The 18,507-nt window shown below is 37.5% G+C and overlaps 1 protein-coding gene across 1 annotated transcript; it reads left to right on the forward strand.

Moving 5' to 3' along the window:
- Positions 1-206: 206 nt before the first annotated feature.
- On the forward strand, positions 207-17,230 carry opn8b (opsin 8, group member b). Its single transcript, XM_028439982.1, has 4 exons — positions 207-452; positions 12,282-12,575; positions 14,937-15,265; positions 16,487-17,230. The coding sequence occupies exons 1-4, from the start codon at positions 383-385 to the stop codon at positions 16,835-16,837; spliced, it is 1,044 nt and encodes a 347-aa protein (XP_028295783.1). The 5' UTR covers positions 207-382; the 3' UTR covers positions 16,838-17,230.
- Positions 17,231-18,507: the final 1,277 nt, after the last annotated feature.

Genomic DNA, 18,507 nt, shown 5'->3' on the forward strand with positions numbered 1-18,507 from the left:
GATATTAGCTGAATATACTGTGAGTCTTAAATCTGAATGTTACAGACACCTTATGATAGTTTCTAGTTCTCTAATGGTGGTTCAATTACACGCTTTTTGCTTTTATCCCTTTGTTTGCTCATTGGAGGGGGAAAAAATCCATGTCTACTGGTCCTGTGTAGCCTTTATATTGTACTGGTGAATCACAGAGTAGTGGTGGAGACAGCCCTGCCCTGTACGCATGATCGCCCTGACAACAAACCGCAGGCTACAGCTTCTTGCGCCTCAGCTCTCCTCCTGAGGACACATGGAGCGCATCGACAGCGCCGCATTCTAACTCCTGGGCACCGCTTGAAGAAAACAACTAACTTCCCCTCCATCCCGGTGGCAGAAAACACTTCAAATGGATATTTATTCATCTGCTCTGTCGCCAGCATTGGACATCGGCACTGGCTTCTACCTGCTATTCGTAGGTGAGTTGAAGACCGTGCGTAAAAGTGGATGGAACGACGCGCACAGCGGCTTTTCAAAGTTCCTGATGTTTTTTTGTCTTCATTTCACCTGTGGCGTTCAAAGAACAAATTAGACTCCCTCTTTTATTATAGTCTACACATCTTCTGTCTGTTTTAAACACGTTTCCACATTATTAGATCAAAAGGAAACGATTCTAAAGTGAGTTTTGTGATCTACTTTTTTGCATCCCAAAATGTAAGAAGAAAACAAGATGGATAAGACATGATGAGATGTTTTTGCATTTCATACTAAAATGGCAAATGATGTCAAAAGGACAAGAAACCTGATGTGGATGTTTTGCAGGTGATTCTCATCTGTATTATGTATTGTGTTCATTTTTATGTGAACAGATGTGTCTCTGTTAGTCATTCTCACTGTTATTGAACTGAACAGACTGTCCTCTGCAGTTGATTGATGGCGGATTGTACAGTACACTTCTTATGTGTAGCTGTAAAGTGTCCCCAGAGATTTGTTAAATGCATGGATGAACATAAACAATGGTGGGTTTATCCCAATGTTATGGACTAAATATAGCCTTTTGTTTGATTTTTTTTTTTTTGTCACCAGGGTCGTGCACATTAGTTCATTGGTAAGGTCCTCAGGGGAACACCATAGGGTTGGTAATTGATGCTCATTTTATATAGGCTTTGCATAACCGTCACAAGAGGAGGAACAGCAGCACAATATATTTTAAAGCCTCACAGAAGATGAAGCTTTCTAATCAACTCACTAAGAAGTAAATAAATTGATATCAGCAGTTATTTGGATCAGTAATCCTGATCATGTTATCATTCACAAGGGTTTTAAGACATTCTTATCCCCAATATATATATATAAAAAAAAAAAAAAAACAGTACACTAAGTCCAAATGTATTTGGGCACCTCCAATTTATTTATTTATTTTTTATTTTTTTTGAAAAAATTGCATTGAAATGTGCAATCCAGATCCAATCAGGATGGCACTATGTGGGGTAATTGAGGAAACAACTTGACAACAGAGTCAATTACCATAAAAACAGTCAATTATGAACAGATATTAATTATTTATTTTTTAGATTTGTCCAACTGATCCTAAATCAGTATATTGATGTAGATCCCCTACAAAGTTTAATGGAATATTCCATGGCATGAGGTCTATCTTTCATACACAAAAAAATAGAAATTGGTGAAAATGTTGCCTCCTTGGCCGTTGTTTTCATGCTCTTCACCTCTCAGCGGTACACCAAGAAAAAGACATATATATTATATGTTGGGAGCTATGGGAAAGTGTGACAGAAATAATAAGACACTTATATCAGCTGGATTTGTTGTTGAATAACCAGTTGTTTGAGCAAGAAAGTATATTTCCTAATCTTTTTCAGTCTAAACACCATAGTTGTTATCTACCTGATTCATCCATTGATTAGAATTAACAGTTCTATATGAGCGTAGACGTTTCAATTGCATCAGACTGTTATTTCAAACGTTCTATTTACATATCTATCTTTCACATACAAAACAGTTTTTGTATATTGATGACAATACTTGAACAGATTGACTTAGCCATAACCATGATAATCACTTTTTGATGCTTATATTACAGAACATAAACTTTAAACCTGTAATAAAACAACAACAAAAAAAAGTAATGGAACATTACAGCTGTGTATGTTTTTGCACTAAGGCATTAGTGTTTATTTACTTCCTGATAGAAGTAATTAGATGGGCATAAATCCTGGGAATCTCTGTATTATCTTTATATTCCAGTTAATTGAAAAAAAAAAAAAAAAATTGTTGACCGTCTGATCTGACTATAGATGTAATGTAAGTTGATTAAAGGTTTGGATAGTGATTTTTAATTTTTCCTAAAAGAAAAAAAACATACTGTTAGACTGCGTAGACTAGTCTTGTCACACAAAGCTTAATTGGGATTGATGCATGACCTTTTTTACATTATCCTTTGACATTACCTACAATGAACTTCATGTATTTGCCTCCTGGCCTTGCTCGGACTGTAACTATTTGATATTGTGATATTAGTACACACAAAAGGGACCATGTGGCAGCATAACTGAGTCAAGAGAGCTATAACAACACAAAAGTTCTTATAAAAACACCGGTAGTAACCCACCATCCCTAAAAAAACTTCTAAGCTCCCATCTTGAAATGGGAATCGGGAACGCTAATACAGCCTCCACTTTAGCATCCACAGGACAGACATGCCCCTGCCCAGCCCGCGTCCCCAAGTAGGTGATACAAGCCTTGCCAAACTCGCACTTTGCAAGGATGCATTTGTCAGTGTAGAAACATGGCTCTCTCAACTACTTGAGCATACCACCACATCATACAGGTAAACGAGGTGCATAAGGCGCTGGAATGTAGCGGGTACATTTCTTATGACAAAGGCCATAACCTTAAACTGTAAGAAGACTGAGATGAAAGAGGCACGTGGGTTTAAGGGAACCTGCCAATAACCCTTAAGTAAGTCCAGCTTGGGGACAAAGGAAGAGGGCCCAATACTGTCAATACAGTCCTTCAAACGAGGCAATGAGAACGAGTCCTGGACAAGCCCTCAATTGTTACGAACCAAAAGATGATAGTAAGTAATTTATTTATAAAGTGCTTTTTGCAGGTAAAGTCACAAAGTGCTGTACAGAACAGATGAGGGATTAAAACAACAAGAGCAACATCATAAAAGGATAATGAAAATGTAAATGCATTTAACTAAAATGTTTTCTGAAGAGTAAAGTTTTCAAATGTACTGTATGTGTCCACACAGTTAAGCTCCTGGAAAGACTGGTGCAGGTTATTCCAGAGTCTGGGGGCCACAGCCTGGAACGCCAGGTCTCCTTGGGTTTTAAAATTCATTTTTGGGATCTTTAGGAGACCCTGACCTGAAGACCGAAGGTTGTGCCTTGAAGTGTAGGGGCACAACAAGTCTGAGATATATTGAGGTGCCTGGCCATGTTACGCTCGGAAAGTCAGAACTAAAATTTTATACTCTATGCGAAACTTGACTGGAAGCCAGTGCAGTGTAGAAAGAATGGGGGTGATGTGGAATGTGCTGGGAGCACCAGTCAAAAGTCTGATCATACAGCGTTCTGTATGATCTGGAGTCTGTTTAGGGTCGACGTGTTAAAACAAGTGAAAACAGAATTACAGTCAATGCCAGATGATATAAATGCGTGGACGATCAAGTCGAGATCTGATTTTGATAAGTTCCTCACTTTAAAGATTTTTCTCAGATGATAAAAACAGTTTTTGGTCAGTTGACGACAGTGGCCTTCCAAAGACATTAACTGATCAAACACAACCCCAAGGTTGATCCAAGAGATGGAGAACGTAACAGTGTTTGTAAACCCAGGTGGAGGTAACAAATGAGGAGAAAAATCAGGCCAAATGTATTATCCACATCACAGCTAAACAACTTAAAGCGAGCATACTGCTGAAAAGCCAGTAACGAGAACACCAAGAGAAAACTCAAAATAATAGAACTTGTAATTTAGCCTCTACAGGCTCCACTGCCACTTCACTAGAAGCTTTGACAAGTCATTCAGTTAATATACAGTAATCCCTCGCTATATCACGATTCACCTTTTGCGGCCTCGGTGTTTTTTACAGTGCAATTTGGGATGCATTTTTTTTACAGCGTATGAACGCGCATTGTGTCCTGCGTCCTGATTGGCTAATACTGCATTCACCCACCAGCAACACATCCAACTTGGTGAATTTCACTGCCTTCTGAGGCGAGGAGCTGCGCTCCTTTTTCTCCTCTGATAAACATAAACCACCAGTGTAAAAAGCCGGTGTGATTAGCGGCTAATGCTATCCGAGCTCAGTGCTACAGAGAGAAATTTTACCTGCTACTACCACCTCACAGAAAAGTGTATAAAGTGTGTGGTGAGGGGTTTTACAGCCTTAAAACATTGTTGCCTATTGCAGGCTATTTTTAGAACGTAACCCCCACGATAAATGAGGGACTACTGCTACTGTACAGAAGAACTCAATGAGTTAAACAAACCGTATGTTTTGTCAACTTTGCTATGAACTCAATCAATATGTATTAAATTCATGGTAATTACATTACATTTCATTCTAAACATAGAGCACATGAATGTTCATTGGTTTCCACGTGATGCCATTATGCATGGTTTCCTTTGATGGAAACATATTTAATGAAGCTCCTTTTTTATCAAAATATTGAATACATTTTAATAAAAAAGGGTTTAAAGCCATAATGGAAACCAGTTCTTTTTAACTTCAACGTCAGATAGTTGTCGCTTAAGAATGAACTCCAAAGCTTACGAATCAGTAATAGAAATGTCAGAGGAGTAATTGGTTTGCACAGAATACACAGCGAGTAATATATCGATGTCAACCCAGCACTCCTCATTATGCTGCTTTTGCTCACCTACCCCATCTCCCAATCAATCCCTATCCAGTCAATATGGCGTCATTTGAACTTTACTGAGAACTGTTAGGATTAAGAGGAAGATGGAATGTTCTTATCTACCTAGATCCAGCTGTAAGAACTGTCATATACCATGTTATACTCCACTGCTCTCCTCTGATGTGTTTTTATGGTCTGGATTGGATCGGTTTATCATTGCTGTCTGGCCATTCTTTTGTTATATGATTGCTATTTTTTTATATTATAGTCTTTTGTGCCACAATTTCCCCAATTGTGCAGGAAGAAGAAATGGTCTGGTCTTAATAATGCCTCTTTTTGAGAACTCTAAGTGCAGTCTTTTCCAAGGTTATACAATAGTGGGCCTCAGGCAGCAGTATTCTTGTAAATGTATCTTGTGAAAAAATAAGAAAAATTATTCCCGGATGCATCATACATTATCTTGAAAAAGTATTCTGATTACTGATGATTCCTCTAAAAAAAGTAAAAGTAGACGGTAGCTGCGGGGTGGGGCAGGTGGCGGGGGGTGCGGAGTGTTTATGACAGTGAAATAACCAAAAGGGACCTTTAGGGGGAGCGCTAAGCACAAGTTACTTAGTTCTGCTTTCATGGCTATTAACAAAATCCGAGACGCAACATTTCTTTCTCTCATTTTTAACTTGTAAGCTATCTCGCATGATGCCATCTAAGTTCATATAAGTGTGTCTTAAGTTCGTATGACAACTTTGTCGGTTACCACTGATTCCTTGTTTTGTTCTTGGACAGTAAGTGTGAGTGTTTAGCTTTGCTGCACTTCCTCCAAAAAATTATCCATGGTCACGACATTTAGGACTCAGACACTTTCACAGAAGCTCCTATGTGCATATGGGTGTCAAGTGTAAAAATTTAGTATAAAAGTTGTAGCTAACACATTTTCATTATTTATCTCACTTTTCTCATATTTAGCACATTTTCCTACATTTAACACAACATTTAACCACATATATAGAGATAAAAAAATCTAAATATTTAAATCTAAATGATATGTTATATCTAAATGTTAAATCTAGGTCTAAATATTGAATCTAAATCTAAATGTTAAATCTCGGTCTAAATATTGAATCTAAATCTAAATGTTATATATCATATCTAAATATTAAATCTAAATCTAAATGTTTAAATCTAAATATTATATGTTAAATCTAAATGTTTAAATCTCGAGGGTCATGGTCAGAAGTTGAAGAGAAGCCTTTAGCTTGAGTAAAAACTTCACTTTGTATTGGTTGCAACCATGATGAATACTACAAGGTCCAAATCTGAAACTGGTGTTTGCTGGGAATTGTTTTAATAAAGCAGTTGTTTTTCACAGACTCTAATAATGTGTTCAAGTGCACGATTGATAAGAATGTGCGTCATAAACTTCACTTTAACCCCGCATGCCACAATGGATTATTTCAATTGCATCTCAGATGGAAAAGCAGAAGTGATGTTGATTACTCTACATCTAACTAAATACAAAAGAGTTGTTTTTGGTAAACAACAGTCTTTTCAAAATTTGCTGTCATCACGATGCAGGGATTAAGAAGAATTCTCCTGTTTTTCTTTCGTAAAGGTCATGTCATCCTAGAGATAGTCTAAGTAAACACACAGCTTTAAATGGCTTTGTTTAATACAATAAATTAAATGTAGTCTGACTGAATGTGAAGTGGTTTTAAATACTGCACAAGTCCTACTAAATATTTGTTCCAGCAGCAGCAGCATCAACAACTGCCTGCCATTCTGATAACTGGTAATGCGTCGTCTCATACTGTGGAGGAACTTTGACCAACATTTATTTATAGAGCTGGAAGTTTTATGAGTGAATGAGCCACGGTCATAATCCACTTCAAAAGCTTAACTTTTTTTTTTTAGTTTTGCAGGAACCAAGTTTGCTGGAGCCAATATCACATACAGATGGCCCAATATCCCCCTTTATTGTTTTCTGCTTCAGCAGTAATTTACTAAGCACTAATTTGCAGTTTGATTATTGTTTCCATCCTTGAATCCCTCTTTTCCTCTCCTTGCCCGCTGTTTAGTCAATGACATCAAGTCTTCTACATTTCAGCGTTTGTTTATAATGGATGTTAGATTAGAGTAAAACCTGCAGCGTATGATTTCTCACATCTCTGATCAGTAAATCTGTGATCTACTGTACAGGGCTTCTGAAAAAAACTGTAAACAGGTTGTTCTTGTAAACAATCACCAGAGGGGAAAGTAACAGATTACAAGTACTCAAGTTACTGTAATTGAGTTGATTTTATGGGTACTTGTACTTTTTTTTTTTAGTATATTTCAAAATCAGTAATTTCACTTATACTTAAGTATTTTACGTTTTAGAAGAAGTAAAGTAATTAGTTACATTTCTACACCCAAACATACGTTTTATGTTTTAAAATGATCAACGGACATTATGAAACTATGAAAAAAATTAAATGACCAGACAACACTCAAATGCATCACATCGTAGCCGACTAATCAGATCAAATGTAATGCACGGTGTTAAAACAGCATTGAATGTCGGTTATTTTCTACGTTTTAGAGTTCATAAATGTTCACAAAAAAATTTTTTTATTTTGAATTGAATTTATTGGTTTTGTTTTATTTTAAAAAGAATTGTACTATTTTGTAATTTTGACAAACCTTTTATTTGATACAGATGCCTTTGTGGAAGTTCCAAATGTGCAAGATTTTGTCTCTTCCTTTAAGTTTATACATGAGATGTTTACAGTATGCAAGGGAACCGTGGCAAGATTTATTACCAAAAATAAATGTGGCGGTAAAAGAAACTAATAACTTTAACTCTGAATACTATTTAATTGAGTTACTTTTGACTTGTACTATTTGAGTAGGATATATCGGTCCTCTTTACACCTCTGATAATTACAGCTGGTTTGGCTAAAGTTCATGAAAAACATTTTTATACCAAAGGTAAGACAGGCTTTAGGTTTCTACAGGTTAGTTGTGTTTTTTCCTCGGAACTCTTCAATAGAAGGTGTTCAGAGGGGTATTCCATAAAGAAGGGTTAACAAACTCTGAGTCTATCCATAAACTCTGGGTCAACATACCCCGCGATGGGAAACTCTGAGTATCTGATTCCATTCCAGCTGGCATGAAGTGGGTCAATCAACCCTGAGTATGTAAACCTTGGGTTACTTACGTGTACACACGTGATAAAAAGCCATCATCAATGGATCAGGGATGACTCGAACTTCCATGGCAACCACCCGGAAGATTTATTCATCCTAATGGGTGAAATAAGCCGGTGTTTGAGAAATATAAGCCTGTTCTAAAGGTGCGTTCAGTCTTCAGTGACAATAGTGGCTTAAATCACCCGTAATTAGTCACTTTTTTGGCACTTTATCGCTTCAGTGACGTGACGAGCGGGGAATAATATGAATAAAATGTGTCTGAGGAGACGTGGCAGCAGCATAGGATGGCTGCATAGAGAGCCCTCCCGTTACACTGGATATAAAGACAGTGACTGCCGCTTGATATTGCATCGTTTATATTGATTATTAATGTAATATTGTCACCAGAGTCATCTCAACGTCCTAAAAAATGTCATAAAAAAAACTGAAGCAGGACGCGTACCCGAGACCCATCGCTTCCAAGAGCAGCGTCACAATTCACTGCACCATCATACCTTCAAAGATGCGTGATCTACAGATTTAACTGTATAACAATATAAAACAAACAATCGAGCCTTAAAAGTGGATTCATTTAAATTGTCATATTCTCCTCTATATTATCCACAGGTTTGTATTCAGGGAGCTTTACTACAGACGTCAGTAGATGTTTTAATGCAGATCAACTTGTCTGTGTCTTTCACTAAATGATCTACATCCACAATGTTATAAAGAAAACTACCGTTTGCACAAAAAAAAAAGAAAGACGTAAAGCAACACAACATTAGTAATGATGTGAACACTTCTGTGGTGTGTGATGTTACAAATGCGTTCCAGAGAAGAGTGAGTGTTACGGTGTTCAGGTGGGCGGAGCCAGGTAGAAACCCAGGGTTTCTTTGATAAAACCTGCCAACGACTAGGCTTAGTTCACGGACAATGTTGCCAGGGTAACATACTCAGAGAAGAACATACCTCGCGTTTAGGAATGGGATACTCAGAGTTTCCCTCATTTGAGCCTGAACATACTCAGAGTTTGAACATATCCCGCTTTATGGAGTACCCCTCTGGTCCGCTCTCTTCAACTGCTGGATTAGCTTGTTTATGTGACTTCTCGGATGAGTTCAGTGGGCCTTCCATAAATCCTTAAAAGGTCAACCTGCATGTTCTCCCCATTTGTAGATTATGGGTCTAACTGAGGTTCACTGTCTTTGAATGGTTGGTCTAGTTCACCTTAAGGTGTTGTTTAAAGGTGATTTTCATCCAAGTCAAGGCAAAACAAGAACAATATTATAGAATTACGCAGGAATAATTGGAAAGGGCAACAGACCTAAGAATGTAGCTGTCGTTTGATTACCATAGTGACTGTTTGTTTCCATAGTTGAGTGTTTTGTGAAAGGCAATCCTCATTGGCCAGTTTAGGTCACATGACTAAGACTAAACCTAACCCTAAAAATTGTTGCGATATAGGGTTATAACTTAACCCTAAGATGCTGCATATGTGTACTTCACGATGACTTATTGTTAACACCCATTTAACAATGGAGAAAATAACTAATGAGGGGACGACGGTGTGTTTTTAAATCTGTGTAAGCACCAAAACACATGAAGAATAACTGATAATAGGGTAGTATTGAGTCATGAGTGATAACGATGATTTTCTTAGATTCACGGAACGTGTTTGAGTGTCTGATATCTGCCGCACTGCTACAAGGGTTGAACAGCAGGGCAGCATGAGTGGGAATCTCATTAGCATTTTTGATGTGAGGCTAAAAGCTTTGTCTAGTACATTGTGTGTATTTCTTGTATTTTAAGCTACTTCAGAGGGGAGAGTGTGCTCTGTCAGAATTAATGTGTGTATGTCCAATATGCAGGCTACCCACTGGAGTGAAATTGACTGTATGCTTAATGGCATATGTTAAAATATGTTTTAAATGAACTTGTTTATATTGTGAAAGTTTATTGGCATTCCTTCAAGAATGTAATGAGAGTTATCGCTGAGATAAGACACTTTAGAGCAGTGGTTCCCAAACTCTTCAAGTCCCGTACCCCTTCAGACTTTTAACCTAAAGCCACGTAATACCCCTGCACACTCAAAAGAACAATATAATGTTATATACAATATAGCCCTACAGGGAATTTTACCTAACCTGTTGAGGAATTATATATATTAATAATTATTATTATGACTACATTATTGGCATTTCCTGAAAAAAAAATGAGTGGGGACACAGACACTGGCCCGTGTTACACTGCATTAGCTTATCATTGGCATTAGCTAGCATTAGCATTAACCTAAAAATAGCAATAACCTAGCATCATCATTAACATTAGCATAGCAATACCATTAACCTAGCATTGAAATTGACATAGTATTAGCTTTAACCTAGCATTATCATTAGCCTAGCAATAACGTTAGCCTAGCATTAGCATTAACCTAGCTTTAGCTTAGCAATAGCAATATCCTAGGATTAGCCTAGCATTAGCATTCACCTAACATTAGCTTTAACCCAGCATTAGCCTAGCATTAGCATTACCTAGCATTAACATTAACTGCTCTATTTATATTCTAGTTTCCTATGTCGTTTTTTGTTTTTTATTCACATAGCCCCTATGACAATTTGCGTACCCCTACGGGTACCCGTACCCCACTTTGGGAACCTAGGCTTTAGAGAAATTTAGTGGCTGTAGAAACGCACTGATACTCTGATTACACTTAATTCCCATTTTTATAATGCAGTTTTTCACATAAAGTTCATGATGTTCATATTACAGAGGGATTTTCTTTCCAAAACCTCAGTAAATGGAATTAACATTTAAAAAAAAAAATAACTAGTTTGCACTTACTTGGGTTACCAATTATATGTATGTAAATGAACAGCAAAAAAGTCACAAATGTTGAGACGAAAAGGAGATGAGAAGAGGAAAAAAGGGAGAATTAAGGATGGCGATAATAATTATACCCTATAATCCCTTTCACTCCATTCTGAATATAGTCAGATGATGTGTGATGACCTTGAATAGATCCGGTTCAAAAACAAAGTTCCAGGTGGTGGTGGGGGAGAGGAGGAGGGACGGAGCGTCTTTCTGCATAGCCTCCTGGTGATAGATGTGACAGCCTTGACAGCTGGCTTTGGGAGCCAATGATGATAAGCGATGTGTTTTCAATTCAGGCTAGCTCAGTTTCGATAGCCATGAGTCCCTGTCTACCCGGTAGTAATCCAATAAGATGGCCTTTAAACTAGCACGCCGAGCATTCAGCTTCTCCAGTGTTTATCAGTCAGCAGCACAGGGAAACAATCACCATCTTCATCCATTGGTGGGAACACTATGAAATTCTGGGTTTTTGTACACATCGGTTCATTCAGGAAATTGCCAGAAACAGATGATGTACAGTATATATTTGTAGATGTATAATCAACAGAGTTCAGAAAAGAAAAAAAAAATTGCAGAGGTGAAAGTAAAATAGGTGTGACCTGATGAACCGGAAATTTGAAATATTAAATTTTACTCGTTGACAGAACTTTGGGATTTAAAAGTGAGTTTAGTGTCGATTATGGCAACACGATATTTGAATTCTGGGACGACCTGTATCTTTTCTCCTGCCACGTAAACATCTGCCTCTTTATTTGAGGTGTTGGACCCGCAGAAGAACATTGCAACGGTTTTGTTAGTGTTGAGTTTGAATGAAAACTGTTGTAACCAGTTTGTGGTGTTTTTATCATGCATATAGATGAGTATAGAGCAGGATTACTATTGCAACAACACATTATCGGTCGGGTAAAACTAAAATCAGATTAAACGTAATGCACGATGCGCCAAAACAGCATTGAATGCCGGTTAATTTTTCAGTTTTTTATTTAATACAGATGCCTTTGTGGAAAATACATTAAGTTCCAATTGTGCAAGATTTGGTCTCTTCATTTTTATACATGACATGTTTATTGTAAGTATGGGAACAGTGGCAAGATTTATTACCAAAAATAAATGTTTGTGTGTGGGTTGGGGGTGAATTAATTGAGGACTATTGAATTGAGCTACTTTTCACTTATACTTGAGTATTTTATTCAATTTCATTTAACTTTATTTATATAGCGCAAAACTTGTACTCGTACTTGAGTACAATTTCAATCAAGCAACAGCACTTCTACTTCATTAGTAGTTTTTGTTCATCTTTTCTTCATGATCATGAAAATAATAGCTTTTTTTATCTTTTTTTTTTTTTTTTCGCCCCTCTATTCACTGCTCCCCGTCTGCCTCAGCTGTGCTGTCCATTGTGGGAAACCTGCTAGTTCTTGTCATGGCCTTTAAAAGGTCATCAAGAATGAAACCTCCGGAGCTGCTGACGGTGAATCTAGCCGTGACAGACCTGGGAGCAGCTGTCACCATGTACCCACTGGCCGTGGCATCCGCCTGGAGCCATCGCTGGCTGGGAGGAGACTCCGTGTGTACGTACTACGGCCTAGCTGGGTTCTTCTTTGGAGTCGCCAGCATCATGAACCTGACCGTCTTGGCCATCGTGCGCTTCATCGTGTCAATCAACCTACAATCCCCAAGTGAGTAATTCAGATCTTTACGTCAGTTTATTGTGGAGCTTGATTACAATCCAGTGAACACGATTAACCATAAATGGTTTTTTTCTCTTTTCATTTCGATTGAAGAGTAGAAATGTATAGATTTGCACCAATTTTGGGGGCTGATCTTCCCAAAAGTTTGCATGCATTAAATAAGGGGTGTCAAACTCATTTTAGTTCAGGGGCCAAATGCCAAGTAGTTTGATCTTCAGTGGGCTGCAGATTTTAGGCGGGAAAACGAGTAGTTTCAACAATAATGTACTTTACACATTGTATAAATGATACATTTTTAAGATGCCGATAATAGACAGCTAATAAATGACATATATCAGTCCCTGCGGGATTTTTTCTTTTAAATTTTATTGATTTTTGTGACAATTTTTTTATTTAATTTGGGGAAATTACTGGTATGTGAAATAATTTCAGGTAAACTGAGCCCTTTGAACTATTTGTGATTTAAAATGACTGTAGTCTTATGATAAAAGTGTGGGAAAATTGTGATCCTCAAAATATTGTTGAGTTTCATTGAGTGTTACATTACTTTTTTTTTAACTTTTTTTTTACTCTGCACATGCTGTCGAAGGCCAACACTACAAGAAGTGGATTTTTTTCCCCCTGTCATTTCATGAATTTATAGGACTATAATCCTTTGAGACGAACCAGCTCGTTTTCAAGGGGGTCGAGTTCCAACAAAAAAAAGATGCACAAGACAGAAGCAGCTGTACATGCATTTCACAGAATACAAACAATAACACATAGAGGCAAACATTACAGTATGTTACATACTGTACCTCCCACACACAGACTAAAAGCTCAGCAGAGGATGTACTTTCTGCGGCAGCTGAAGAAGTTCAGTCTGCCAACAAAGATGATGGTGAACTTCTACAGCTCCATCATCCAGTCCATCCTCTGCTCCTCCATCACCATCTGGTACGCTGCAGCTACGGCCAAGGACAAGGCCAGACTGCAGCGTATCATCCACTCTGCAGAGAAGGTCATCGGCTGCAATCTGCCCTCCCTCCAGGACCTGTACGCCTCCAGGATTTTGAGGCGTGCAGGAAAGATTGTGGCCGACCCCTCCCACCCCGGTCATAAACTGTTTCAATCTCTCCCTTCTGGTAGGAGGTTTCGGTCCATCAGGACCAGAACCTCCAGACACAAAAACAGCTTCTTTCCCTCTGCCACCATCCACATGAACACACCCCAAGTCACCCACTGAACCCCCCCACCCGATCACCACCTCCACCAGCTTGATACCTGCTGCACTGTATATATATATTTATATTTATCCTATTTATCCTTTATTCTCTATCTATCCTTTATTTATCCCTCATCCTTTATATTTATCATTATTATTATTATTATTGTTGCTGGGTTGTTCTTTGTTGTGTTGTTTTTATTTCTTTTATTTCTCTTTGTTGCTTGTTTTGTGCACCAACCACCAAGTCAAATTCCTTGTACTGTCCTCAAAACTGTACATGGCAAATAAAACATTTCTGATTCTGATTCTGATTCTGAAAACAATCCCACCCACACCATACACACAGGGCACTCAACTGTCGAAGGTCATTAAAGTTTTAACAACAATTAAGAAATAAACCAACAAATATAAGGCATGAGCAAGAAGACTCAAAAACAGTTAAATACATTTTGAAGGTATTTAGAGCAGCGATTCTCAACTGGTAAGTCGGGTCCCAAAAAGTGCTAGTCAAAAATGATTAACTACTTCATGTCTCTCAAGTTGGACTTGTCTTATTTTGAAAGAAACTTTTCTTTTGACAGGCATGCTGTGAAATGCCTGTTGTACAGGAAAATATATAGATTTATGTTTAAAAAAAAGATTATATATGCATGTTTTCAACAGCTATTTTTGAAAAACTTTTGGTTTGGTTGACTGAATTCTAACAAAAAAAAGTGGGTCACGATTTAATGACCGTGGCAAAATGTGGGTCCCAGGGTGAGACCAGTTGAGAACCCCCGTATTTGAGTATTTTTTTTTTTTAACATATTAATAGAGGTTATAAGAGCTGATAAAGGTATTCTTTTGCCAGAACTCTCATTAAAATAATAAAATAATCTACCAACTATTTCCTCAAATTACATTAAATATTTTGTAAAAACAATCTGAAGTACTAAGATCTGGGAGTTACTAATATCAGCGATTTAATGTTTTACACCTAGGGTACAAGGCAAAGATTTTTTTTTTTTATATAAATGTCAAATTTGAGTACAAAATGAGTTGGACACCCCTTATATTCATATTTACAGTATATATTATAGCCCTTTGCTGTTTTAATCTGCAAAATGAAACCTATGGTTAACTTTCACCGTTTTTCTCTGCAGAGGATAAAATCAGTTGGAAGATGGTGAAGATCCTGTGCCTGTGGACGTGGCTGTACGCTGTGATCTGGGCTCTGTTCCCCATCCTGGGCTGGGGTCGCTACGGGCCGGAGCCCTTTGGTCTTTCCTGCTCGCTCGCATGGGGACAGATGAAAGAAGAGGGCTTCTCATTTGTCATGACCTTGTTCTCCTTCAACCTGGCCATTCCCACTATCATCATCATTTGCTGCTACTTCGGCATCACCATCAAGCTATATATTACCTACAAAAAGTCAATGAACAACAGTAATCGAATTCCCAATATTGTCAAGCTCCATCGGAGGCTATTTGTAGTAAGTCATTTTTCTTGTTAAAGAGAGTCTGTATCATCTATGGCTCTTGTTGTTTTATAGATCTCAATGATATATTGCTATTGGTCCAAAACCAGTACAAAAAACCCTAAAAACAAACCTTAACTCATTCAGGGCTAGCCGTTTTTGAGCATTTTGACTGATTTTAAAGACCCACAGAATATTTTCTACTTTGACTATCTGAAATCTGAATGATTGAAGCCTCTACTTTAATCAAAAAAAAATAATTTGTTTCTGGCTCGTTTCGTTCTTTTGTAATCAGCCGTTGAATAGAGCAAGTTTTACACAAATCTTCAAGCTTTAGTGACAACTCTAACATCAACATCATTTCCTTATATAAAACACAAAAAAAAAAAAAAAAACCCACTGAGACTGGGCTTTTGAAGGCAAAATTATTATTATTTTGCCATCTGGGTCAGAGTTGAATGGATTTCTTACTGTATTTTGGCGTTCCTCTATAGCCACAAGAGTTGCCCTAAGGCCTGTTTTAACTGGAGCACTGGTAACCAATGACGTTTGTCCATAATCTTGGTTTATTTGCCAGGATTCAAACTCACAAAGATAAATACATATCACAGATGTAGTCAGAGCCTTAGTAGCGTTACATACTGTTGCGGACGTTTTTGTATTAAATTAACCATCCGTTTGTTTTTTTGTTTTCTTTTTTTAATGCAGAGTGGATTCTTGTAAAATCTGTCAAAATGGTTAAATTGTACAAATGTTACATGTTTTCCAATCAGTTAAAAAGTAGTGATTGGCTCGTAAAATAGAAAATAAAGATTTCCTCTTAAACGTGATTAAAATGGAAACAAATGCATGAATTAAGAAAAAAAAAAAAGTGTTACATGTTGAAATGTTTCCTACCTTTTTAAGTTACTGCTAGTTTTCCTTATTATCTTACCCTTTAATTAAATTGAACCCATGAAAATGCAGTATTTAGGAGATACTGTATATATCAAACTGGTAACCCTTCAGAATATTTGGTATGTTTCAAGTATCTTACAGTTTCAGAAATATTGGTGACCCCTGCTGTAGAGCTTTTTAACTGAACCATTATTCATTGTTGGAAGTGTTTTCTCATATTTCTTTTTCATTGTGGAATAAAAGAAAACACCTTTCATCCTTGAGACAGTTCCCTCCGACGCGCAGACATTATCGGAGCCTTTCTAACCTGATAATCCTCTCTCTTTCTTTCTCTTGCAGATTGCAGTTTTGAACAGCATGGGCTTTATTTGCTGCTGGACACCGTATGGCTTGGTAAGCCTTTGGTCCCTTTTCCACGACAGCAGCAGCATTCCACCTGAAGTCAGCCTGCTGCCGTGCATGTTTGCGAAGAGTTCCACCGTGTACAACCCGCTCATCTACTACTTCTTCAGCCAGAGCTTCAAACGGGAGGTGAAGTTACTGCCATGGCTTTGTATCAATCCCAATCGTTGCCATGCCTCCAACAACATTGCTGACAACAGCATGGCCGACGCTGACTGTAAACCCAGAGTACCTGAGAGATCTACTTTGGTGGAGATCCCAGGTTGTAAGACTGTGTCTTTGGGATGAAGGGCTGATGTTTTTCTCTTTGACACATTCTTCAGAAGTAAAATAAGACGGTGTTATCAAATATGAAAAGTCCTAAGATGTGTCATCCCTAAATGCAAAAAAGATGCGCAGGAAAACAAGGAGCTCCTGACCTTTTCTGTGTGTAGCAAAGGAAGAATGACTAATGTGTCCACTCTATGTTCAATGATGTGAAAGCTTAACCTGCAAGGTGTTAGAGTATTGTTGAAATTGTGCTTGCAGTTGGCAAAACCCTCCATGTGTCCTAAAGCAGAGGCGGAGCCCCCCACAACTGAGCTAACCCATTGTGACCACAGTTATTTTGCTATGTTACCACAGACTGCACAGGTTATCACTCGTGCACGGCTGAATGTGAAAAGGTCGTGAGAGGATGACAATCACCAGCGATGACTGCATTTTAAAGAACTGAAAAACCAAAGGATGTACAGATTAAACTCGGATCAATCCGTAAAGACTACTCTAGCTTTTATTCAAATTCTATATTTTCTTCGCTGAAAATTACGGTAAAACTGTGGTGGATTGAAAAAGTGTGTTTTAATGTTCTACGTGTCTCTCGCTTTAGCGACAGCTTAAAGAACCTCATATCAATCGCAAATGGTGGATTTTGTTGTTGGTCGATCCTGAAGATGTCATGTCAATGAGATCTGTTTGGAATCAGATGTTGTCGTATGATTATGTTGATTAACAAACTTCCAGCAAAAGATCAATGTAAATACAGTTTCACTGGAGATGATCAAATAAATATGTGTGGGATAAAATAATCTCTTCATGTTGTCTCAGTTTGTAACTGCTGGGCAGAGGTGAAATTAACAGATTACAAGTACTCAGATTACTGTACTTGAGTTGCTTTTATGGTACTTGTACTTTTTTGAGTATATTTCAAAATCAGTGACTCAGTAAGTACCGTTACTGAGTAAATTATTATTTTTTTGTTTGAAAATGATCAACATTGTGAAACTAACAAATCGAATGCATCCCATCGTAGCAACCAGATTAAACATAAAGCATGCACCAAAATAGCATTAAATGCTGGTTATTTTCTCCATTTTAGAGTTTATAAATGTATCTATACTTAGAGATTTTATTGATTTTCAATTTAATTTATTGGAGTTATTGTATTTAAAAAAAGAATTGTACATTGTGACAAACCTTTTAATTTATACAGATGTAGAAAATAAATTAAGTTCCAATGGTGCAAGATTTTGTCTCTTCCATCTCTTCCAACATGGGGAGTGAAAGCAACTAGTAATTTTTAATTTGAGTACTATTTAATTGAGCTACTTTTTACTTGTACTTGAGTATTTTATGTATGACTTACTTGTACTTGAGTACAATTTCAATCAAGTAGCAGTACTTCTACTTGAGTAGAATATATTAGTACTGTTTACACCTCTGCTCTACTTTTGGGCCCTTTTTGACTGAAAAATTTTAAAATTATTTCACCGAAACGACCCAACTATAACAGACAATCTGGTCCTTGATTTGGCAACCTTGACAAAATTTGGCCCCCAGGCAAAAGTAACCGTTGTGTTTCACAAATGCGGTAACTTCACTAAAAGACTAGATCAATAACAGCCAACTAGGCCTTTTCATCCAACACCAGTAAACACAGCAAATAATCCACACTTGACTGATTTCATGGCACTGTGTTT

This window comes from Gouania willdenowi, chromosome 24 (genome assembly GCF_900634775.1).
Source record: "Gouania willdenowi chromosome 24, fGouWil2.1, whole genome shotgun sequence".
Taxonomy (NCBI): Eukaryota; Metazoa; Chordata; class Actinopteri; order Blenniiformes; family Gobiesocidae; genus Gouania; species Gouania willdenowi.